Below are 26,285 nucleotides of genomic sequence, written 5' to 3'. Positions count from 1 at the left end.
CACACTCACGTACAAAACTATTTGATGGGTGAAAATCACTATAAAATACGCTAAAGAATAAACTGCACAATAAAGGATAACTTTCTGCCTATTTTATTGGTTGCTGATTATATTTATTCGACTTTTTTTATAGAAATATTCAATAAATTATTTAGTAATTATTATAAAACCAAAAATTATTAAGGAGTTGAAGAGAGACTATCGAGTTAAAACCATGACAAAGAAAGATTTTATTGGCATAAATAAACAAAGGTTTAAGAACTCAATTCACCTTAATTCTATTATTTAAGAACCTAGAGTCTATTAATTAATATAAGGATTTGGGGAACCTCTTAAGCTCAAGAAACAGTGTCCTCTGGCATCCCTCTCAACTTTGAATTTGTTCTAAATTATACCATAAAGAAAGTCATATAACTAATTTCAGTTTCTTGTACACATGTATTCCTCAGAGATGACAGAAAGTGGCACAACATACACAGAAACACAATTGCTCAGCAACCTCAACATCAAAGAACACAAACGGTGGTTTCGTGTATCCTTGTACACAATCTTTCTTCTTACAGGCCAATCTGCATCCACTCTTTTGGGAAGGTTATACTATGACAAAGGTGGTAATAGCAAATGGATGGTAACATTTGTTCAATCAGCTGGATTCCCTATACTACTACCATTTCTTTATTACTTCCCACCACATGAAAAATTTAATAATATTACCATCAATGATTCCTCAAAGACCAAACCAAAATTTCCCACCTTAGTTTCCCTCTACATAGCTTTTGGCTTACTTATGACAGGGAATGACTTAATGAATTCCTATGGACTTCTATATCTCCCTCTTTCAACTTATTCTCTATTATATGCAACTGAATTAGCCTTCAATGCATTATTCTCTTTTTTCTTGAATTCCCAAAAGTTGACAGCATTTATATTCAATTCTATTGTCCTCCTTACCACTTCAGTTGCCCTGCTTGCAGTCAATGCTGATTCTGATAAGTCAAAAGGTCTTTTCAGAGAAAAGCATATAATTGGATTCTTATGCACCCTTGGTGCATCTGCTACATTTTCTTTATATCTCTCTCTTGTTCAGCTTTCTTTTGAGAAAGTTGTAAAGAAAAAAACCTTTTCTGCTGTCTTGGACATGCAATTGTACCCTTCCTTTATTGCTACCTGTGCTTGTGTTGTGGGGTTGTTTGCAAGTGGAGAATGGAAAACTTTGGAAAAGGAGATGAAGGAATATGAAAAGGGAAGGGTGTCATATGTAATGACTCTGCTTTGGACTGCTGTGACATGGCAAATAACCTCCATTGGTATGTTGGGGTTAATTTTTGAGGTATCTTCATTATTCTCTATTGTGATAAGTACCTTGGAATTGCCTATAGTTCCTATCATTGCCGTTATGTTCTTTAATGACAAGATCAATGGGGTGAAGGTTATAGCGTTGCTGTTAGCAATATGGGGCTTTTTGTCATATATGTATCAACATTATCTTGATGAGAAAAAAGCCAAGGCAGATAAAAAAAGTGATAGCCTTGAGGTTTCAAGGGGTGAGGGAGAAATTTGTTGATGGATTGGACCTACTTTTGACGAAATTCTAGCAATCTCTTTAGGAATTGAGACAGGGATAGGTTCTCTATAACCGTTCATGTTCAACAATCACATAACAACAACATGAATAAAGATTTTAAAAATTTATGATTTTCACATTGTTAAATTTATGATTTTCCCGCTTGGCTTATGTATGAATGTCATTTTTGCAATTTAATAAAATATCAATCATAATGCTCATAAACATGGCTAAATTTTTTATAAATTAATTGCAATAAGGTTCATGATGATTGTATATCATCAAATGGAGTCTCTTCCATAAACTACTTTATTCGTTTTTCTCTCAACATGACAATTTAATAAGAAGTAGTACACATTTATGTGTAACAATGATGTCTTCATTAATTAAGACAAGGGAAATCATTTTCTTATGTAATAGGAGATAGTTTTCTCATGTTGTGAGACATTGAAATTCGTGCTATCTTTTTAGTTTTTTCTTCTTTTTTAATAAGTGGTGGGCCCCACCACTTATTGTGTCTATGACATGAGAGATGATATCTCATGTGACATGAGAAAAGAGAAGCCCTTAAGACAAATTCACCAAATGACCGTACGTGGTGAGCATGGAGATTAAATCGTTACAATCTCCTTCTAGAATAATTTTCTATAGGCCCAATGACCAAGCCAACAATTAAGCTTGAAAAGCCTCCTAACCAGCTTCCATTAACCTAACGGATGATAGCTCCACAACCAGCCATCCTCGATACCCCCTCCCCTTTAAAGCACCATCAAAGTTAACTTTCACCCAACCATCAGCTAGAGTCTCCAACATTGGGAGACACTGCTGCTTGGGTACTGCATTAATTAATTGGAGACTTCAGGCCTGCCCAATGTCCAGTTGTGTGAATATTATTGGCATACGAGAGAATCACACTATTTGGCGAGTGTGGTCTAGTGAATCCTGAGTCATGTATTTTCTCATTGCTCCAATTCCACAAATACCACAGAGTTACATAGAAGATATATCTTTATAACACCCCCTCTTGAAGATTCTTGGCTTTCCCTCTTTAGTTATGTTCAACTTTTTAAAAGTTTATTTAGAGATGGTTATTCTTACCACTTCTTTTTATTTATAATTTCTTACAATATTTTTTTTTACCATTGTTATAATTTATTTGGTAATATTTATTAATTAATTATTAATTTTCAATAAATTATAACCGTTAAATTTACGAAAATCAATGATAAGAAATAAGTTATAAGATGTTATAAAATTTGTAGGTTGTAAGAATAATGCTCATAGTTTATATTTAACTACAAAATCATATTTTATGTTATTAAAAATGCCTAATTTGTCTGTTATCATGAAATATTTTTATTGTTATTATATTTACTAATACTACTATTATTGATTTATTTAAATTTATAGACTTATTAGTTTATTTAAAAGTTATGGTTCATTAATTTATTTGTACTTATTTAAATGTTTAATTTGCAAAGTCTGAATTAAATTGATTTTCAGGCTATATTATTGAACTTTTAAAAAGGGTTTTAATTTGAACCAAAAAAGGTATATATAAAATAAATATGAGAGATTCAAGCTTAATATTGAAGAAATAAGTCAGATGTGTATATTCACCAATAAAAATAGTCAGATCAGTCCACCAAAAAAAAAAGTCATATCTATTTAAATTATATCTTAAATAGATCTGACATTTTTCAACTTCTATAATTAAATAATATGTGCAGATATGGTTACGTTATATGAAATAAGAAAGAGAATGATTTTAAAAAGTAATTATATATCTTTTGATAAATTAAAAATATTACATTAAACTTTTTTTTTATAATTTTTAATGATTAAAATAATGTAATTAAGAATAAAAAAAATACTTCTCAAAGATAGGCGCACAGTATTTAATACCCACATTTATTGCATATAAATTGGATTTATTTTGTTTTGCATTAAAATTACTAATTTTTAGATTTAAACAATTTTTTATGCCTTGAATATCTTTCTGTCACTTTTAATACATATTACTTTTTTTTCTTTCATTTTAATTGCCCTTATTTTTTGTTTATTTTGTCTTCAGTTTTGATTTTATGTATCTACTGTAATTATATTTTATGTTAAAATCATAGGTATATGTTTCTCTTTTAAAAAATGACAATTTCACGTATAAAAGCTTCACAAAAGGCTCCCACAATTATTATTTTTTCATCCACTTCACAATGTCACCTGTGAAAGTTTGTGAAATTGTAAGGCATGTATCATCTTATATTTTATTTAACATGATATTATCATATGAAGGATTATAACTATATAAAAAATTAATAATGATAATTTTGGTTTACCGAAAAAAATGATAATAATTTTATAATTATCAATTTTATTATTTTCTCCCTCTCTTCCCTTATCACTAGACAAGGTGGGCGACCTGTCACACTTTTGAGAGTGGATTAAAAACTCAGTCTGTCGATCCAAACCTCTTTCACATTAAAAAAAATTAAAAATCTCAGCCCGACAGGTTGGCGAGTTAGACGGGGCGGGCTAGACGGGTTTTAAAACTCGGGCCGCCACAACGAGTTTGTTTTGCAGGCCCTAATCACTATTTATCCACTTTCATATAATTATGATTTAGATGTAACTAAGAATACAAAATTACTTCTCAAAGATAGGTGCACAGTATTTAATACCCACATTTATTACATATATATATAAAAGCTTCTTTTATATTTAAAATAGCTTATCATTAAAACTTTAGAGTAAAGTATATTTTGGGTCCTCAATAACTATCGCATGGTCTAATTTAATCTCTTAGAAAAAAGCTAACTCATGGTCCCTCTGAAATTTAAAATAAATCCATATTAGTTTTTTTGACTTTGAAGAACTAACATGTGTCTTCTTTGAATTTCAGAAGGACTACGATTTTGACTAACTGGATCTATTTTAAATTTCAGAAGGACCACAAATTAATTTTTTCCCCTAAAATATTAAAATGACTCAATGATTTTTATTAAGGACCCAAAAGGTATATATATATATTCAAAACTTTATTATTAATTTAAAAAAAATTAATTTATCTTAAAAAATTAATCAAGACTAAACATGCATCATTAGATACATTCTTAAACAATAAAAAAAGACGTTAAAAGAAGTAGCAAATATCACCACATATTTTTAAAGTTAACCATCCTTATCTTCCAAAATAATAAGAAGATTAAGTAATTTATAGTATAAGCAGTTCATAGCATATATACTTCTTAAACATTAGATCAAAATGCAAAACATCAATACTTTTATTAAAAATAAAAAAACTTCGATACATATTTTTTTTTTAAAAAGATGAAAATGTCCCGCCAGAAGCATGTTCAAAAGCTCTCAACTTAAAATATCCCAAAACCGAAGGTCAAATAATAAAAATAGAAAATGAATTGACTAAACTAAATGTTGAAACGGGAAAGCAGAAGCAGTTCAGTTCCAAAGCAAAGAGGGTCCACCATCCAAACACTTACGTGGCCCCATCATCCAAACACTCTCTCTACTCCTCTCTCTCTCTCTCTCTCTCTCTCTCTCTCTCTAAGCAAACAACACAAAATTTAAAAAATTCACCGAGAAAGAAAAGCGTGAGTAACGTAACAGAAAACAAAAACACAGAACTAACCAAGATAGCTTCCCTGATTTTTCTCTTCCTCCTCCTACTCTTTCTACTATTCTTCTTCATCTCTTTCACAGCTTCGTCTTCCTCCGAACCCGAACCAGAACACGAACCAATGGCTACCATGGAGAACTTGATCGGCCTCGTCAATCGAATCCAGCGAGCCTGTACGGTCCTCGGCGACCATGGCGGCGATGCTGCTTTGCCTACTCTCTGGGAAGCTCTTCCCTCCGTCGCCGTCGTCGGCGGCCAGGTTCATTCCTCTTTTTTTTCTCCATTCCTTTGTTTTCTTCCGCTTTAAGTCGATTCACCTTCTAGATAGTTCTGTTGCGCTCTCTTCTCACTATATGTGCTTGTTATTTGTGCGGAATGCAGAGTTCTGGAAAGTCTTCGGTGTTAGAGAGCATTGTTGGCCGTGATTTTCTTCCCAGGGGATCAGGTTGGTTACTTTCATTGCTTCAACCGTTGGTTTGATTTTTTTATTTTTATTTTTAACTCTTGTTTGGTGTGGTTGAAGAAGAAAATTGAAGGATATTTTGAATAGTGAAGGAAAAAAATCCAGTGAAATTTATTTATCGCACTATCTTTTTTCTGGTGAACGATGCTTCTATATTATTGCATTTTGATTGATGTTTAGGGATTGTGACGCGGAGGCCTTTGGTACTGCAGCTGCACAAAACCGAAGAGGGGCTACAGGAGTATGCAGAATTTCTGCACTTACCAAAGAAACCGTTTACGGATTTCTGTATGTCTTCTTTTGCAATGCACTATTTGATTTTGAATCTCCGTTTGACGATTGTGGAAACTAGAGTTTGACTACACTACATACTCTGCATGCATTACTTTTTATTTGCTTTTTCCCTTTCAAATTGGTAATTTTTTTTTACACAATGGTGGCACTGAGATTTGAACCTATGATCTTATACACATTACTCAAATCCCTCACCACTAGACCAATCCTAGGGGCTTCAAATTGTGTAATTTATAATGTAGTGTGGTGTACTAGCTCTAGCCTCATTTATCTCTGTAAATTTTAACTTGTTCACCTGTCATTCTCACTGGTATTAATTATTTTCTGCATTGCTTGTTAGCCTGCTTGCTTATTGTAACATCCCGGGCGTTGACGAGGGCGGGGAGTAGATAGTCCTTTGGCATGTGGGTTGGACTGTACTACCAGTTGAAATCCTAGTGCCTGGAGTCCAGACTCGCTAAAGTAGGAGGGCTTTGACAGTAGGCTCCTGGCAGGCTTCCTGCGGGAAGGGTACATAATGAATCGAATCAATACCCGAATGAGAGGGATCCAGAGGTTGTGCATTTGTGCATGTATGGGACTGTAAGTTGAGGATGGCTTAAAGGAATTAATATGTACTACTATAATAACAAGATGCATTTACTTTTCGGTAGCCCATAACTTGAGAACTTCATAGTTAAGTGTGCTTGACTTGGAGCAATTCTAGGATGGGTGACCTCTTGGGAAGTTTCTCAGGAAGTGTGTGAGTGGGGACAAAGCATGTTGAAAAGTCTCGTGTTAGTTTGTGGGGACAGTCATTGATCCTGCAAGTGGCCAGACGTTACAAGTGGTATAAGAGCAGGGCCTCTCTCCCAGTACGGTGTGGTTCGAGGACAAACCAAGAAGAAGCTGATGGGCATGTAACATACTGGGCACTGACGAGGGCGGGGAGTAGAAAGTCCTTTGGCACGTGGGTTGGATTGTACTACCATTCGAAAATCCTAGTGCTTGGAGTCCAGACCCGCTAAGGTAGGAGGGCTGTGACAATAGGCTCCTTGCAGGCTTCCAGCGGGAGGGGTGCATGAATGAACCGAATCAACACCCGAACGAGAGGGATCCAGAGGCTGTGCAGGTATGAGAGTGTACAGTTGAGGATGACTTAAAGGAATTAATATGTATTACCTATATTAACAAGATGCATCTATTTTTCGGTAGCTCATAACTTAAGGAACTCCGTAGTTAAGCGTGCATTACTTGGAGTAATTCTAGGATAGGTGATCTCCTGAGAAGTTTATCAGGAAGTGTGTAAGTGAAGACAAAGTACGCTGAAAAGTCTTATGTTGGTTTGTGGGGATAGTCATTGACCTACAGGTGGTCAGGCGTTACACTTATCTTAAACTCACGGTGTGTATATGCCTTAGTCTCTATTAGGCTTTCCATATACGCAGTGGACAGTGGTTAGGGGGAGCCCAAAATTAGGGAGACTATCATTCATCTACCAATGGTTCTAAACGACAACCCTCAGTAAGTGAATCTGACATCATATCTCATCCAAAATCTTAAGACATTAGAATTATGGTTCCTTTCATTTATATGTTTTATATTTAGCACATTCCTTCTTGACGCGAGACTTTTTTTCACTTACTTGAATTCCCAACAATATTCCCCTAAAGTATGTGCTAGTGGTGCGGAGAGACTGAGGTTGTTGATGTGGTTGGCGCTGCTAGCGCCATTTCGTTGCCTTTAGTGTAGTGAAACCGAAGATTGATCCAAAGTTTGGTGCATGCTAGCACTTTTAGCGTGGTTGTGCTGAAGCTTCTTTCTCGTTCTCTTGCACCAATTTGAGCTTCCTAACATGTCTTTCTTCAATTGGTCAAAATTCCGACAAAGACACAATAATTGCGTGAAAATAGTCCTGAGAGTGAATTGACAATTTAATCTCATGTCTTTTGATTACATTTAGATTGAATTCATTCTCATTTTGACCCTTAAAATATATTAAGTTGGAAGCACATCAGTTACCACTGATACACAACGGTTAGGGGAAGCCCAAAATAAGGGAAACTATCATCCACATATTAATGGGCCTAAATGACAACCCACAATAAGTGAATCCGACACATCTCAACTCAAAACCTTAAGATGTTAGATTTATGAGTCTTTTCACTTATATGTTTTATGCTTAGCCCATTTATTCTTCATATGAGATTTTTTATCACTTACTTAGAATTCCCAACACCATATTTATGCAATTTCCCCATGGTAATACCTAGTCAACGAATTAAAAGCTCATCCGATGTTTTCTGGAGTATAGTGATGACATGAGTAATACTGTTTTTGACAGTTTAGGATATTTTACGAAGATTATCCTTGTCTTAGCCCATTTATTCTTCATATGAGATTTTTTATCACTTACTTAGAATTCCCAACACCATATTTATGCAATTTCCCCATGGTAATACCTAGTCAACGAATTAAAAGCTCATCCGATGTTTTCTGGAGTATAGTGATGACATGAGTAATACTGTTTTTGACAGTTTAGGATATTTTACGAAGATTATCCTTGTGCATTTTGATTGCAGTGCACGTATTTCCTAGGTTGTCTCAAAGTGATATAACAATATTAGCTGCTAGTGTTATTTCTTTTTTGGTAATTGTTATGCGAGTTGACACTGGTGAAAATCTTTTAATATATTGTTTACGCCCACTGTTTTCTTAGGATGTTTTCTCGAATAGTTAAGCAATTCATATTTTCTAATCTATATTTTTTTGATTATTTTTCTTTTCTAGATTAACTATTTTCAACTTGTTCGATCTTTTACTATCTTTTGTAGCTATGGTTCGAAAGGAAATTGAAGATGAAACTAATAGAATGACAGGCAAATCAAAACAGATATCTCCTGTTCCTATTCATCTCAGCATATATTCCCCAAATGGTAAATAATTTAGATTTTACATTTCATTCAGGTTCCATGTATCCCTTGGTTTAGATGAATTGTGGATTTTTCATTTTGTTTTGTGAAATTCAAGTTCACCTGATCGTTATCCTTTTTTGTTGGTAGTTGTCAATCTAACACTGATAGATCTGCCTGGTTTGACAAAGGTTGCTGTAGGTACGCTTTCTTTTCATTCTCTTTTCTCAAATGAACATGGATTATCAATTTCCTTTTTTTATATTTTTTATTTATTAAGCTAAATATTTTTAATTTGTCAGAGGGACAGCCAGAAAGTATTGTTCAAGATATTGAAAGCATGATTCACTCATATGTTGAGAAGGTAGTTAAAAGACGTACTTTTATCTACATTGCTACAGAAAAGAATCCCCTCTTGGTTCTTTTTTGAAAAGTCTGATGTTGTGTGTTTACTATGATTGAAAAGAGAACAGAAAAGGTCATTCCAAAGTAATGGGGAAGACCGAGGTCGACCTCTTACTCGTAGTTTCTACTTTTTAGTAATTTATTCGTTAAAATATTTTTTTTAACCAGTAGTACAAATAAGCTAAAAATTACAAATTTTTTTGTCAGTTTTTGTAGTTTAAACAGAAATATGAAGGTAGTTGACAATTTGACATAGACTCTAGCCTATACAATTTAATTTTCCTTTTCTGGAAATCAAATCACAAAAACAAAAAAATGATAAGGTTTTTTTTTTTTTAGTACAATGATAAGGGTTTTAGACTTTCATCAAGTAGGTTTTACAGACATGCGTTTCTTTAATTTTTCTTATCTTGCATTTACTTGCTTTTTGATGGCCTTTAAAAGTCGTTGCCACCACTTTGGAAGGTGAGATAATAAGTTCGCTGTCTTAATTTTTATCACTTCACCAATAGCAGCGAGTGATGAACCGGCGATAATTGGTCATATTCCGAATTCTAAATCTTGGGGCTTTTTAACCTTCTCCATTTTGACATAATGCTCTTGAACCAGTGGCAAAATAATAATAATAATTTGAAGTTACACCTTCCAATTAAGTTACCATTTCACGACATTTGATGTCATGATTGATTTACTATTGCTTCAGTTAATCGCACTTTTAACTCTTTTTATGAATCTATTCGTTACTTATATATTTTTTGCAATGCAGCCTAATTGCTTAATTTTGGCCATTACTCCTGCAAATCAAGATATAGCAACATCAGATGCCATCAAGGTTTCCAGACAAGTTGACCCTGCAGGTATGCTTGCAGCATTTTGTTTACAATTATGCTTCAACCATACAAATCGTATGCATTTATATTCTTAATCTTATTATGCTATTATAGTTTTCCTTGATAATGCGTTCAAAATGTTTTTCGTTTAGGTGAAAGAACATTTGGAGTGTTGACAAAGCTTGATTTGATGGACAAAGGAACAAATGCTTTGGATGTAAGAATCTTAACTTTCGTGAGATTATACATTTGGCTCGGTGATAAAACTTAGTCTAGATTTTCTGTTACTCTTAACTGACACGGATACAGAATATTTTTCGTACTTTGGCCATAATGTTCCCATTTTGATAATGTTGTAGGTCCTTGAGGGAAGATCATGTCCACTTCGAAACCCTTGGGTGGGAATTGTAAACCGTTCTCAGGCAGATATTAATAGGAATGTGGATATAATTGCTGCTCGGCAAAGGGAGCGTGAATTTTTTGCCAACAGTCCTGATTACGCACACTTGGCCAGCAAAATGGGCTCGGAATATCTAGCTAGGCTTCTCTCAAAGGTTTCTGTTTATCGTACTATTCTGCATTTAAGAGTGTTGGATGGGCATGTTTTGTGCTATTTTTTTCTTCTTGCAACTCTCCACCGAGTTACTTGTTTACATATAGAACTGATTTGGTTTCAGCATTTAGAGTCTGTGATAAGAGCTCGGATTCCAAGGATTGCGTCTTTAATTAATAGAAACATTGATGAGCTTCAAGCAGAGTTGGCACACCTTGGTAGACCAGTTGCTGTAGATGCTGGGGTGAGGAATATCTTTTGCTATCTACTACGAATATGAGTTGAAATGATCCCCGTTAGGATATTTTATCAAATTTCCTCTCATTTTATCAGGCGCAGCTGTACAATATTCTAGAACTATGCCGTGCCTTTGACCGGGTGTTTAAGGAGCATTTAGATGGAGGGTAAGAAATCCTTTTTAATTGGATATTCTTTATTGATAAACAGTTGAAAATACAACCACATGTTCGTTTTAGTTTTTTATTATTATTATTATTTGGGTGTGATTGTGTATTGTTATTCATTCAATTTTTTTTTCATTCATCAATTTGACTTCATTAATTTATAACAATGTTATGAATACTTATTTGCTGCAAAAACAAGTAGTTATTTTAACAAGACAGGAAACTATGGCAATTACAACAAACTGAACGAAGTATTGGAGGGTTAGACGGACGGAGGACTTCAAGAAATTATAGTAACTATAGATAGGGGAATAATAGGGATATAACTTATTTAAGTGGTAATTTGAGGTAATTTGAAACATTGGCTTTGCTAGTCCTTCATGTTCGTCAGCATTAATCTGTCTTAACACACTGCGGGGATTACAGATGATAAATCAACCAACTTTGACGTTTGAGAGCGTAGGGATCTAGTTTGAAAAACTGGACATAATGGAAGGTTATACAGATTTAGGTATATATAGAGAAAGGAGACACAAAGAATAATAGACAAACAATATTATAGATTGATATGATAAAATGTGATATAAAAATAAAACATTAAATCTTATTTATACTAAATAAAAAATATTAAAATAAGGAAATAAATCATTAATATAAAAAAGGAAAAAGTTCACCAATACTCTTGTGATTTGCTTCAGAATCATCTACGTTCCTGTGGTTTTTTCTCTATTACATATGCCTCTGTGGTTTGTAAAAAGGTATGTTTTTTATCACATATGCCCCTGTGGTTTTTTATTTTTTACAAAGCACAGGGGCATATGTGATAAAAAAAAATGACAGAGACATAGGTGATTCTGAAGCAAACCACAGGATCATTGTTGAACTTTTTCCTATAAAAAATAAGAAAATCAATTGATAGTCTAAAATATTATGAGATACAATCATAATATCTTGATATGCCTTGACCTTTTTACATTTCTTGTATTTCCCCTATTAGGCGACCAGGTGGCGACCGAATTTATGTAGTTTTTGATTACCAGCTTCCTGCTGCACTGAGTAAGCTTCCACTGGACCGTCATTTGTCGTTGCAAAATGTGAGAAAAGTGATTTCAGAGGCAGATGGGTACCAACCTCATCTAATCGCTCCAGAACAAGGTTACCGACGCCTCCTAGAGAGCTCACTAAATTTTTTCAAAGGTCCTGCGGAAGCTTCTGTGGATGCTGTAAGCGTTTCTGCTTTTAAGTAGTTTGATACAGTGTAGCTTTTATTTCAAAAAAAGTTTTTTTTTTTTAAATAAAAGTCTTTTGAGAATTTTTAGAAGTTTGGATAACAACTTTTAAAAAATGCAAAATTTAAAATAAAAGTTAAAATATTGTTTTTTTTTTATAACCAATAGTTGATTATTTTTGAAAAACGTAAAAATTAAAAGATAATATAATTTTTTTTTGAAAAAAAGATAATATAAATTTTTAAAATATAATTTTAACCTTATCCTATCATACCTATTTTATCTCTCTTTATCTTACTATCATGCTATTTTATCTCTTTTTTATTGTAATTTTATATATAAAAAATGTTTTTTTTTCTTTTAACATCCAAATAACTTTTTTTATGTAAAAGTTATTTTCAGACCATATATCCAAACGTAAAATAATTTTATCTTTTAAAAAAATTATTTAAAAAAAAGTAATACATAATGTAAAAGTGATTTTTAGATCATATATCCAAACGAAAAATAACTTTATCTTTTAAAAAAAGTTATTTTAAAAAAAGCAATACAAGTCATTTTTTTTTTAACTCATCCAAACTGGCAACGGCCCATAGTTCACTTCAACTGCAAATTAGTTTTTCTAATTATTTTTTATGACTGACCTTGTTTTATGCTGTCTTTGGGACCAAGTTTAATCCTGATTACTTCTCAAGCTACTGAAATTTCCTATGTGGACTGTGTCAGGTTCATTTCGTACTGAAGGAACTCGTGAGAAAGTCAATTGCAGAAACACAGGTTTGAGTTGAAAAGGGGTTTTTGGTTTTCCCTCAGTAATGGTTTACTCTCTAGATGAAGTATGCTTTTTTGTTGATTTTGACAATGATTGCAGGAATTGAAGCGCTTTCCTACTCTTCAAGCTGAAATAGCAGCAGCTGCTAATGAGGCATTAGAGAGATTCCGTGAAGACAGTAAGAAGACAACGTTACGACTGGTGGAAATGGAATCTTCTTATATCACCGTTGATTTCTTCCGTAAACTCCCACAGGTAGTCGATAAGGGAGGTAATCCAGCTCCCTCCTCTGCAGACCGGTATGCCGAGGGACACTTCCAAAGGATCTGTTCAAATGTTTTATCTTATGTCGGGATGGTGTCACAAACATTGAGGAATACCATTCCAAAGGCTGTGGTTCATTGTCAAGTGAGGGAGGCTAAGCGATCTTTACTAGACCACTTTTACACAGAACTGGTCAGAAAAGAGGTATAATACATAAAATCATGAATCATCTGCCCCCATATCATATTGTATTCACATCCATCCTCTTAGAGGGAAACATTAATCAAGATATAATTGGGCATTACAAAGTTGAAAAAGACATTCGTTGACTGAACTATTACTAAATACTTAATATGCGTAGATAAATGTATTTCGCAGCAATCCAGAGGATGCAACGTGAAAACTCAGTCTCCACCGATAATTGAAATATGATAGCACAAAAAAAGAGGAGGGGACAGATGGAAATTAGCTCATTTTCTGGACTAATTTTTTATGTTTATTTTTCAGGGAAGGCAACTTGCACAGTTGCTGGATGAAGATTCTGTATTGACGGAAAGGAGGCAGCAATGTGCCAAGAGGCTGGAGTTATATAGATCTGCAAGGGATGAGATTGATGCGGTTCGTTGGTCAGGATGAGATGAATCCTCAGTGTATATGAAGGGAAATTAGTGGGAAAATAAGATTGACAATGGTAGGGTTGAGCTTGAGACTTGTGGAAGCAACAGTTCCGTTTATTGGTTTTTTCTGCTTAATCTGATGTCTGATTCAGAGCTCGAGTTGAATTTGTTGTTTTCGGCCGTTGTGGGGAAAATAATTTTATGGTCCTGGACCATTGGATGGTTTTGTGAAATATATAAAAAAAAAACTTGTTTTTACTTGTTTATCAAAGGCCCAAAAGAAGATTTGATCAATTTATTGTGAAATAGACTATCTTTGCTGCTTATTTTGTTATTTAGACTGTACACACACTCTGGAAGACTTCAATAGATAGAAACTATGAACCGAAAAACAAAGAAAAGGCTGCTCCGGTTGAATAACAGGTATAACAAGGGGTTATCTTTATCTCATTTTACATGAGATAAACATCTCTCCCACACATACAAAAAGGGTTTGTGTCCTACCATTTTTTTTCTCTCTCCTCTTACATGTGGGTCTCACTTATACTTTTATCTCTACAACATGAGGTAATTCTTTTCCTACAACATAAAAAAAATATATCCCAACTATATATCTTAGTAAACACGGCTTTTTGACCCTTATAACCTTTTATTAATAATTAATTACCAAATTAACCTTCATTCTAAACTATTTCAAAAATTTAACCCCCTCCAAAAACATAACACCAATCTGCCCCTGTTTGACCGTTGACCACCAAGCCTACCCGGGTACACTCCTCCCTACCCGGGTATTTTTTGAAATTTTTTGTCTACCCGGGTAGGGAGGGGTGTACCCGGGTATTTTTCTTAGCACCTGAGAAATTGCTTGAATTATTTACCCGGGTAGAGAGGGGTGTACCCGGGTAAATAATTGAAATGCCTGAAGTGTTGTTCTTCTTCGTTTGTAAAGGAAATGAATTATTGACTGAAGAAGGTGCTACTGTTTACCCATCGTTCTCACTAAAAACGTACTGGGAGTTCTCTACTTTCAAGAATCCAACAGTGGGTGCCGAAGGTTCGTGGTAGCCGGCTGGATATTAAAACAAATGAAACTGGAATTTGTTTTTGGATATATGAAATGGTTTTCAATTCTTACAGATTACTTCATTGTGTTAAATGGATATGGAATGAAATAGCCAATGGGGTTTATATTTCATCAAAATTTATAATGTTACATGACATATATTTCGCAATAATGATATTTCAACTATTTAGAGAGAAAGCAAAATATGCCTCGCTCTCTTCCTCCTTTCATGGATCCTCACTGTGAGATGGGAACTAAAAGTGGCCTTCAACTTCTGAGTCTTAGATCTTCTCCAAAGAGCTTCGTGGTGCTTAAGCGATTTATCTTGGCAATAGACACCCAAAGTGTCGTAGTGATTAATTCCTGAAAGGTGATTAATTCCTGAAAGGCACTAAAGAACATGGCACAAACTCAATATTTCTTTTACAAACGAAGAAGAACAACACTTCAGGCATTTCAATTATTTACCCGGGTACACCCCTCTCTACCCGGGTAAATAATTCAAGCAATTTCTCAGGTGCTAAGAAAAATACCCGGGTACACCCCTCTCTATCCGGGTAGACAAAAAATTTCAAAAAATACCCGGGTAGGGAGGAGTGTACCCGGGTAGGCTTGGTGGTCAACGGTCAAACAGGGGCAGATTGGTGTTATGTTTTTGGAGGGGGTTAAATTTTTGAAATAGTTTAGAATGAAGGTTAATTTGGTAATTAATTATTAATAAAAGGTTATAAGGGTCAAAAAGCCTAGTAAACACGCACAACTATATTAGAAGGCTTTTTAGGGGTGATGATTGTAGGAATTAATGTTTGTCAAGTTACAGAAGATAAAATTATTTTTTACATATATAAAAATGTGATGGTTTATGTGAGATTATATGAAGAGAAGAGAGAAAAAAAAATGTAAGTTTTATATACTTTTTTTTTTATTTTTGATAACAGAGTTTTATATACTTTTATGTGTATATAAAAGATAATTTTATTCCTTACACAATAAACATTAATCCATAATAACGTGGCAAAATTATGCAAAATCTAAATTGCAGTTTAGGAGACTAGTTGTTATCTTAAATACTAGGAGTGTGAAAATTTTGTTTGTATAAATAATAGTATTACTCTTAGTATTGCAATTTACCTGAGCCTGGCTTGCGTCTTAATAGTAGCCAACAGTGACATTACAAAATCTAACTTGAGAATATTGTTTCCAGCGAATGAGGGTTTATTTAGTTGATAGGATGGAACAATCATGATAAAAGGGTCATGAGTTTGATTCTTCCTTAACGGGGCAACTTACCTTCTCCCTATACATTTTTAACAGCAAAAAGAAAAAAAAGATTGGCATATTCACCTGGTGCCATTACTGCTCCGGAAAGAATTTAACAGAGCTAGGATTTGACTATTAATACCGCAAAGCTACAACTGGTCTTTAACTGGTTTACAAACTCAATTGTATTCTTCAGTATCACAACTGATGCGAAAGCATAGAAAGTGACTAAACAAAAAGTTAAGATTTTTACAAAAGAGCAATCCTCCGGTTCTTAATTTCTAATTCTCAAATAACAAAATTCAACTCCTAGAATAAGGGTCATAAGCACCCTTTTATAGACTAATTACAAATTGATTCAAAATTCTAAATCTAAAATTCTAAAAATAATAAAACTTTCTAAAATAATATAACAATAATTAACGTCTAAAAATAAATAAAAAATTACAAATAAAAAATTCAAAATACATCCCAGATCTTTAATCTCAAATCACACCAAATATGTTGCTTTTCTTTTCTTCCCAAATAAATCAGAATCATATCTGCTGCTTTATTGGAACTTGGATTCGATTGTAGTTTGTCATATTTCAAATCACTGCCTCTTTCAACAATTGGGCTATACTTATTGGACAACAACTTTAGTTGACTACAAACTTCTTGAATCAATGGTTGAACCATATACAATGGGCCAACTGTAAGTGCATCATTATCCTCTGCTAGGAAAAGAGATGCACTTACAGTTGGCCCATTGTACATGGCCCAACCATTGATTGAAGAAGCTCGTAGTCAACTAGAGTTGTGGCCTAATAAATATAGCCCAATTGTTGAAAAAGACAGTGATTTAAAATATAACAAATTACAATCAAATCCAAGTCTCAATAAAACAGCAAATGTGATTGTGATTTGTTTGGGAAGAAAAGGAAAGCAACATATTTGGCGTGATTTGAGATTAAAGATTCGGGATGTATTTTGAATTATTTATTTGTAATTTTTATTTTATTTTTAGATTTTAATTACTGTTATTTTAATTACTGTAATAAGGGTCATAAGCACCCTTTTATAGACTAATTAGAAATTGATTCAAAATTCTAAATCTAAAATTCTAAAAGTAATGAAACTTCCTAAAATAAAATAAAAGTAATTAAAATCTAAAAATAAATAAAAAATTACAAATAAATAATTCAAAATACATCCCAAATCTTTAATCTCAAATCACGCCAAATATGTTGCTTTCTTTTTCTTCCCAAACAAATCACAATCACATCTGCTGCTTTATTGAGACTTGGATTTGATTGTAATTTGTTATATTTTAAATCACTGCCTTTTTCAACAATTGGGTTATATTTATTAGGCCACAACTCTAGTTGACTACGAGCTTCTTCAATCAATGGTTGGGCCATGTACAATGGGCCAACTGTAAGTGCATCAAAAAGATTCGTCCTCGAATCTTGTTTATATTCACTAATCTCAATTTCTTTAAACAAAAACTCAAATGATAAATCTTCCTCTATTAGATCTTCATAATCTGATTCTCCGTCAGATTTATTATAGACTGGATTATCATCATAAACTGAATCTTCAACATAAGATGGATAATCATCATAAATGGGATAATTATCAACAGTCGGATAATCATCATAAATTGGATTATCATCATAGATCAGATCATCATCACAAACTGAATTATGATTATAATACCCCTAACTTAAATAATTTAATTAATTACTTTAAATTAAGTAATTAAGCATGTATTAGTGAGTAAAATTAAGTATAGGGCCTAATTAAGTGAGTTGGGGTCACTTTTGAGGTAAAAAGTGTACTCAGTGAAAATTAAGGGGTATAAATGGGTGCAGACAAAAGTACCCCAAAATATAAAAATAAAAGTGAAAATATTTCTAGAATAATATTCCAGACCTTTGGGTAAAGTTTGGTGGTAATTGGAGTTGAATAGATAGATGAGCTTATACCCGCTTAAAGCCACTTAATATAAGTTAAGTGACTCAAAGCATAAAAAACCCATTCCCCCCCCTTGTCCGTCGAGCACGAGGGAAAGAAAGAAAGAAAGAAGAGAAGGAGAAGAGGGAAAAGGAGGTCCAAAACCCTAGATCCCTCAATTCTCAACTTTTTTGAGTGATTCAAAAGCCTAAACCACTCCAAATCTTCCCCTCTTTCATAATCCAAGCTTGGTTTTGAGTGGGAAGCATTGTGGAGTGAGATTTCTCCTCCCCAAAATTCGACCCATTAGAGAAATTGTGGAGTTGGGTAGCTTTTACCTCCATGGGAGCTTGAGGAACAACCATTCCATTGTTGTGTGATCATTGGTGGGAAGTTTCCACTCTTTTTCACTTGATTCCTTGAGATTTTCATGAGTTTAGGTTTTAATGAATAGTGTTTTAAGGTTTTATGTTAATGTGAGTAGACTGGCTATGTTCAAGGAGGATTGAGACTTAGTGTATGTTATGAAAAATGCTAGGAATGACATTTAATCGGTAGAAATGAGTTTAAAGTGTTATTTTAGTATGCTTTGAGATTTGGAGAAATCTAGGCTTGGAACTATGGATTTCCTTGCATTGTTAGCATTGTTTGATTGTATTCCTTGTGTTGATAGGATTGAGGCAAGAGGACCAAGTGGAGTGACCAACCCTTGTGGTTGTGAGCAATTGAGGAAAGTTCAAGAGCAAGGTAAACCTTTGGACCTTGGGGTTGATCCCATTGAGTGTTCCACCATACTCCGTTGAGGAGAAATGGTTTATGAGATGTGATATGTAATTATGATAGTAATTGTATGCCCATGCATTGATTCATGCATTGGTAAATGTTATGATTGATTAATTGATGTTTAATTGTTTAAGAGTGATTGAGGAATGGTTGATAGAGGTAGAAATAGGGATTGAGGAATGATTGATAGAATTATGATGAGAATGGTTGATAGGAACTTCCCTTGGAAACAACCCTATGTGGATCTCCATGTGGTTAGAGCCTAAGAGAAACAGCCCTATGTGGATCTCTGTTGGAGGTTCCTAGATTGAGGAAAGGACTTCCCTTGAAAACAACCCTAGGTGGATCTCCATGTGGTAAGAGCCTAAGAGAAACAGCCCTTTGAGGATCTCTCTTGGAATAGATTGAGGAAAGTACTTCCCTTGGAAACAGCCCTAGGTGGATCTCCATGTGGTAAGAGCCTAAGAGAAACAACCCTTTGAGGATCTCTCTTGGAAGTCCATATAATGGTTATGGATAAGAATGTGTTGAACTGTTATGATTATGTGTACATCGAAAGTGAACCTTAGGGTGGAGTGATCTCCAAGGACCTCTGTTTACTGTGATATATTCGTATATCTCACCTCGTGTGGTGGGGCATCATTTCAGGTACTGATAGAGGTGAGGTTGATCGAGGCAAGAAGCATAAGCAGATTGTACCTGATAGCTGGATATTTTGAGTTGCATGCCATTTAGAATTGTTATATGTATATTTCGATGTCACATTATGTATTTTGAGGGACTTAGTGCATGATCATTGTAGTGGTGAATGCCTTGTTGTAAATGGCTTATAGCTTTGATCGTGTTCCTTTTGTAGCTAAGTCCTTGGGCATGTATATGAAATTTGTAAGAACAATGATGTAATTGAGACCTGATGATGTTGTAATTAATGAGGATATATGTATGATGAAATGGTATGCTTGCTTCTCTTAGTGTATGAGTACCTTGAAAGATTAGAATTCATGTATTGGAAGGATTGTATGATATCAATTAGGAGAAAGAGGACCTTGGGTTGGAAAATCCAAGTAAAGGTAACGACATCCTGTCTTGTTGTCCATTTTACGTATCCTATATGACATATCTGGACCCTTGTGTCTTAGTGGAAGTTGTAGGTATTTTTCTTAGCTTTCCATAGAGACCAAGATTGGGTAATTTGGATGAGTACAACTCAAGTTATAGGTAGAATACCATAGGAGGTTAGATTACCCTGTTTTGGGTGCTTGCTCCAGAACATCCACGCTATGAGCGTGAGATTCACGCTCTAAGCGCCAACCTCCCTGACTGCCCACGCTATGAGCGTGAGATTCACGCTATGGGCGTGGGTGTCCTGGAAAATTCAGCACCTATTTTCTTAGAAAATGCGTAACTGGGGCTACGGTGCTCCGTTTGAGCGCGGTTTGAACCCACGCGTAGCTAATGAAAAATCCTATAATATATTGGACAAATGGAGACCATAAGAATAATATAGTAAAATTCTCAGATGAATAAAGAGTGTGTATGTTTAGCGTTTAAGAACAATAAAAGTTAGCTTTAAGCCTTGGTGGTCTAAGGGGATCACTTGGCAAACTATGGTAGTAATGTATGGCGTAAGTAAGACTTATAATAAGAATTCCACATGTAGTTTAAGTTATAATCACATTGTGGGAATTGTTTTAAGCACGGAGTTAGTTCCAATTAAAAACTTTTACAAATAATAAGGAAAAAGTTTATCCGTATTTAATTCAATTTTGTGATTGTAACTGCGCTTAATGTCGTACGCAATGATAACAAACTGGTTCTAGAACGGGGTGTTACAATGATCATAGACTTCAAAGTCAGGAATGTTGATTTGCATCTCGATATCTTGAAAAGTGGACTGATTTTCAGGTCGTACTTCCCAATTCTGTCCCTGGTTTAGAATCCTCTAGGGATTGACGTCCTCTTCTTCGTCATCGGCTGTGTCATCTAATTTCATTCCTTCTTCGGATTGAATGCCCAACTTTGTCCACGCAAGTCGCCGCTCCAAATATTGACTTTCCATGCTCTGCATCTCCATAAGACTTTGCTTCAAAATTTGAATTTTCATGCATACCCGCATGAGTCGTCACTCCAAATCTTGAATTCTTTTTCTCTGTGGCTGCACACATAGTTGCTTCAAAAATTGGATTTTCTTGTCCAACGCTTGCTCAAGTTGTTCATTCAAATCCTGGATCCGCCTTCCGAGCTCTTCATTTTCTATGTCTCGCGGGTCAATCTGACGCAGTTGTCTATATTCTTCAGGAACAAATTCATGTTCCCTACTCTTGTGACTCCGTCGTCGTCGACCTTCACGATTCTGTTCAGCCATTGGTTGAAGGCAACCTAGTGCTCTGATACCAAATGATGCGAAAACGCATAGAAAAGTGGCTAAACAGAAAGTTAGGATTTTCACAAAAGTGTAACCCTCCGATTCTCAAATAACAAAATTCAACTCCTAGAATAAGGGTCATAAGCACCTTTTTATAGACTAATTTCAAATTGATTCAAAATTCTAAATCTAAAATTCTAAAAATAATAAAACTTCCTAAAATAATATAACAATAATTAACATCTAAAAATAAATAAAAAATTCAAAATACATCCCAAATCTTTAATCTCAAATCACACCAAATATGTTGCTTTCCTTTTCTTCCCAAATAAATCACAATCATATATGCTGCTTTATTGGAACTTGGATTCGACTGTAGTTTTTCATATTTCAAATCACTGCCTCTTTCAACAATTGGGCTATACTTATTGGGCCACAACTCTAGTTGACTACGAACTTCTTGAATCAATGGTTGAGCCATATACAATGGGCCAACTGTAAGTGCATCAACAACACTAGACCAAGGATTGAAATCATGAGTTTAGCAATTTTTTTTTTGGCAAAGTCCCAGCAAGAAGAAAGGAGAGGAAAGATAAAATAAAATAGAGACAACAATGATATTCTATCACCAAGATACTAACCAGTGTTTCAAAATCCGGCTGGGTCGACTCGGGTTTCGGTAACCCGATGCCCTCACTGGTTCGAGCTTGGTATCATATCTGTTATGCAATTTATAATACCCCTAACATGTTTAATTAGAAAAGGATATGTGATTAAATATTTAATCATGCATAAATGTGTTAAATTAAGTAAAAGATCTAATTAAGTAAATTAGGGTTCCTTTTTAGGTAAAAGTACAGTCAGTGAGATTTTTGGGGTGAAAATGGATGTCGGAAAAAATATCCAGAATGCAAAAGTAAAGTTAGAAATATGACTAGAAAAATATTCTAGTTCATTGGGTAAAGTTTGGTATTGAATGGAGGTGTGTAAATAAATAAGCTATTACCCATTTAAAGTAACTTAACCTATTTCATATTTATAAAACGTGATATCTCTGTATTCTTTTCTTCTTTCCTGCGCTCTTTCTTTCCTTTTTCTCTTTCTCACCGTAGCATCTCCATGGAAGCTTGGCTTCAAGCTTTCCTTCCTTGATTTCTCACTCTACAATCATCCAAATCCTAAAGTGCATCAGACGAAATTTATAGTAAATCACCCGAGGAATCCATTCCACCATCTATTGTGGGCTGAAAGTGCTTGTAGAAAGAGATATCCTCTTCCCCCAATTCGGATCACTATTCATCAAGGAAAGAAATTGTGAATTTTCATGGAGCTTTGCTTGGAGGTTGTTCTCTAGGCTTGGTATAAGGGATTAGAGGTGAGAAATCTCTATTTCCATGGTTTGATTTTTGTGATTTAAGTCTTGAAAGTTTGAAGCATGTTTTGGTGGGAAATTTGGAGTTTGAAATTAGAAATTGTGATGAATTAGTGTTATGTAGTAAGTTGTAACATAGAATAACCATGAACATGTGTTTAAAAATTTAAGAAAAATTTCCATTAAACCACCCTAGAATTCGGCCATGATAGGTATTTAGGGTTTGATGTGCAAAAATTTATTTGCATGAATTGTGAAGGTTTGAATATTGGTGTATGTTGAGATTAAGTGTGAAAGTGAGATCACATTGTGAAAAATCTCTTGGAAACCTACCCTATGCATTTCGGCCTTTAGGGTATTATTAGGGAAAATTATGTTAAAATTATTTTAATGATGAATTTAAGTCCTAATGCATGGTTTTAGTATGATTTGGAAGTTAAATGGTTTAAGACAAAATGAGAGGCACCTTAGCTCCCTTGTATGAGTTGCCATAACTTTGTGAACAAAAATTAGACAAAGTTAAACTTCAAATTGCTATGAGAATATTTGAATAATTTAGGGGCTATGTGTGGGTTCTAGGAACTATGAGTTTTATCCATTGATTTGAAGCAAAAAAATCTTGGTTTCCCCTAGATGTTGGTTCGACCATTTAGGCTTTGTGGGGGCTTGGAATTGTTAAAAATTATAAATGATATTTTAGAAGCTTGGTGGGGTTATTTTAGGACCCTATGTGAGTAGGAAACCATGAAGGTGCTTGTGGTTCGTGTAATCATCCTTAAAATGGTCAAATAAAGAAATTGGGAGACTATGGTCTTGACTTGTGTATTGGCATAGGATTGACAAAAATATAAAGAAACAGAAGTAAGCGATAAACTGTATGCCTTATGTAAAGATCACGACATGGTATCATTTTATTGATTTTTGTTTTGGATTCTTTCTCTAGGTGTGCCTACGGACTGAAAGGGTTTGGATCTTGTTGGAGCTATATAAGTAACTTGTGCGACAAGTAAGCGAATTAGTAAAGCTTCAAGAGGTAAGCTCTATGTTTAAGGAGTCTTTTTCTACTTGAGTGCTCCACCATGGTTAGTGGACCATGGTTGGGTTGTATGATTGTATTTGATTCTTTGTATAGATGCATCCATATAGAGCTATTTGATAACATGTTATGATTTGTTCTGATATGAATTATGTATTAATCTCTGGCCATTGATTGTATTGTACACTGATGTCTGATTGGGGTCCTCCCTCGGGACTGACAGTGTACGCCTCTGATATGTTCTGGTTTCGCTTGGGGTCCTCCATTGGGAACACGTGTGTTGGATTCCGCTTGGGGTTCTCCCTTGGGAATGACTACGTACGCCTCTGATAAGATATGTATATATGTTTTGTTTAGTGATGATATCTGTTATATGTTGCTTTGTATACTCTGTATCTGACTTTCATGCAGGAGTGAGTCTAGGGGTATGGAGAATTCTTTATAAACCTGGAGCTTATTGAGATTTGTTATCTCACCCCTTTTTGGGGACATCATTTCAGGTTCTCAGATTCCCGGTGAGCCCTCACGAGGCAGGGACACGACCCGTGGGTAGAGGTGCTACGACGGACCAGATTTTGAGTAGCTGTAGGCTACTGCCATTTTGGAATGTATTTATGTTGTTTCGTATTCCATTATTTTGTGGATCATGATGTCTGATCCTTTATTTTGTATATGGCATGTATATGATTTGTACATGTTTTCCGTTTGATGCATGTACATCTGGGTATTCAGGCATGCTTATATTATGATGCAGTATTCAGTTATATGTCTATATGTTGGATTTGCATGCTGTTAGACATAGTGGCACGGAGCCACGTTATGCATGCGCCCTTTGATGGGTATATAGTCCTAGCTGGATATTTGGTACTTCTGAAATCATATATGGTATGAACTATTTATCAGGAACCCTTGAGAGCGGGATTTGCAAAATCTCCCGTTGTCTGATTTACAGAGGTTACTCTGTCCGATTTTCTTCTCCGTCAAATAAGAATTAAATTAGAAGAAGTATGCAATGTGATATGTCATGTGAAAAAGGATTAAAGAAAAAGAAAAAGTTACCTCGTATTTTCGTAAGTTAAGTCTTTCGCTATTTCTGTTTGTATCATATGTATGTTAATTGAACCGGCTCGAGACGGGGATGTTACACACTTCAACCGGTTGACCCGGACCAAAACCGTTTGAGGTTCAAAAGGCTTACCACTAGACCACTTTTATTTGTTGGACATAATGTTCATAATTTAATATTTATTATATATTATTTTGAAATCCAATTGAACCACTGATCCAGTGACCCAGTACTTCGACCGAGTCGATAATCGGTCCGAGTTTTAAAACACTGATCCATACTATCATCAAGGATAAGTTTGAGCAGCTCAAGGCGAGGAAAGGAATATGAAGAAAATCCCTTGCCCCTGGACACTGCCACAAGTCAACATAAGCATTAATTTTTTTGTTGATATGGGAAAATTTAATCACCCACTTTTTGTCTGACCATGCTTGAATCCTAGCGCCACCAGAACGGCTTTCGAGCCTCATTACCTGTATTGGTATGCAAGCCTATTGCCTGAAAAGAATCACCCTCAACTTCAACTTTCCTCCAGCCTTGATCCCAAGCAAATTCTAGCCCAAGAAATATGGCCCATAGTTCAGCCTGAAGAAGGAAACATAACCCAAAAAACAAAGAGTAACTACCCATCTAGTCTCCTTTTGTGTTACGAATGATGCCTCCACAAGAAGCTTTATTCAATTCATTAACCCCATCAATATTCAATTTAAGCCAATCTTGAGGAGGACGAATCTAAGAATAGGGCTTGTCAATGGCATATAAATTTCCCGAATTAATAACAGGAGTATAATTCACTATTTTTATCTCCTATATGAAGACCTCCTATGCATTATGGAATATATATTTTGATGATGACAAATGGTTTACAAGAAGTCTCAAATTGAAGATAAAGCTTGAAGATACAAGTGGTTAGGTATTTTTAGATATTTTGTTACACACAATATTATATCATATAGTATCTTCCTAAGCTCCAATGCATATCATTGCATTTCATGCATTTAATTTCATAGTAAATAATAATGGTTAAGTTTAAAATCTTAAAGAAATAATTAAATAAATATAATAAGAAAAATATAAAGTAAACGAAATACATGATATAATAAAAAACAAAATAGCTTTACCATACAAATAAAATGCATGTATCAGGTCACGTAAATGTGCAAGGTACTTTAAAAAAATATATATGGTCACATGGGTTTTAGATTTCAATTACCTATAATATAATATTAATAAAATAAAATAAAAAAGGAACCAATACCCTTATCAATTGAAAAGCTATCAGGTTTTAAAGAATAGGTATTGTCATTGTCAACGTTGGTTTTTGCTTATTGAAAGATATATAAAAAGTAATAAAAAATTGTAAAAAGGCAATACATTACGCATACCAAGAAAAAGACGTCTGAAGCAAAAGAAAAGAAAAGTTTGCTTTCTCTCAGTTTCGATAACAACGCTCTTTACTCACTCACTGTCTCTGTTCTTTGAAAT

General features: G+C 34.4%; 2 protein-coding genes across 4 annotated transcripts; both read left to right on the top strand.

Annotated features, from left to right (window-relative positions):
• The first annotated feature begins 436 nt into the window (after positions 1–436).
• LOC133303214 (probable purine permease 11) lies at positions 437–1,564 on the top strand. The gene has a single exon (XM_061503096.1). The coding sequence runs from the start codon at positions 437–439 to the stop codon at positions 1,562–1,564; it is 1,128 nt and encodes a 375-aa protein (XP_061359080.1).
• A 3,755-nt stretch (positions 1,565–5,319) lies between these two features.
• LOC133303212 (phragmoplastin DRP1E-like) lies at positions 5,320–14,016 on the top strand. 3 transcript variants are annotated; one of them, XM_061503092.1, is made up of 15 exons: positions 5,320–5,457; positions 5,580–5,643; positions 5,842–5,949; positions 8,769–8,870; positions 8,997–9,047; positions 9,149–9,210; positions 10,018–10,108; positions 10,234–10,298; positions 10,441–10,635; positions 10,759–10,878; positions 10,968–11,038; positions 12,036–12,261; positions 12,994–13,044; positions 13,139–13,507; positions 13,811–14,016. In XM_061503092.1, exons 1-15 carry the CDS (start codon positions 5,320–5,322, stop codon positions 13,937–13,939), a joined length of 1,842 nt encoding a protein of 613 aa, XP_061359076.1. In that variant the 3' UTR covers positions 13,940–14,016. The 3 variants fall into 3 exon arrangements, with proteins under 3 accessions (XP_061359076.1, XP_061359077.1, XP_061359078.1); XM_061503093.1 differs by having other exon boundaries at positions 5,329–5,457; positions 13,012–13,044; XM_061503094.1 differs by lacking the exon at positions 8,997–9,047 and having other exon boundaries at positions 5,329–5,457.
• The last annotated feature ends 12,269 nt before the right edge of the window (positions 14,017–26,285 follow it).

Source organism: Gastrolobium bilobum, unplaced genomic scaffold, assembly GCF_033153095.1.
Source record: "Gastrolobium bilobum isolate Gb01-03AN ecotype WA unplaced genomic scaffold, APGP_CSIRO_Gbil_v1 utg8229, whole genome shotgun sequence".
NCBI classification, from domain to species: Eukaryota; Viridiplantae; Streptophyta; class Magnoliopsida; order Fabales; family Fabaceae; genus Gastrolobium; species Gastrolobium bilobum.
This window is presented reverse-complemented; position numbering and strand designations above follow the sequence as displayed.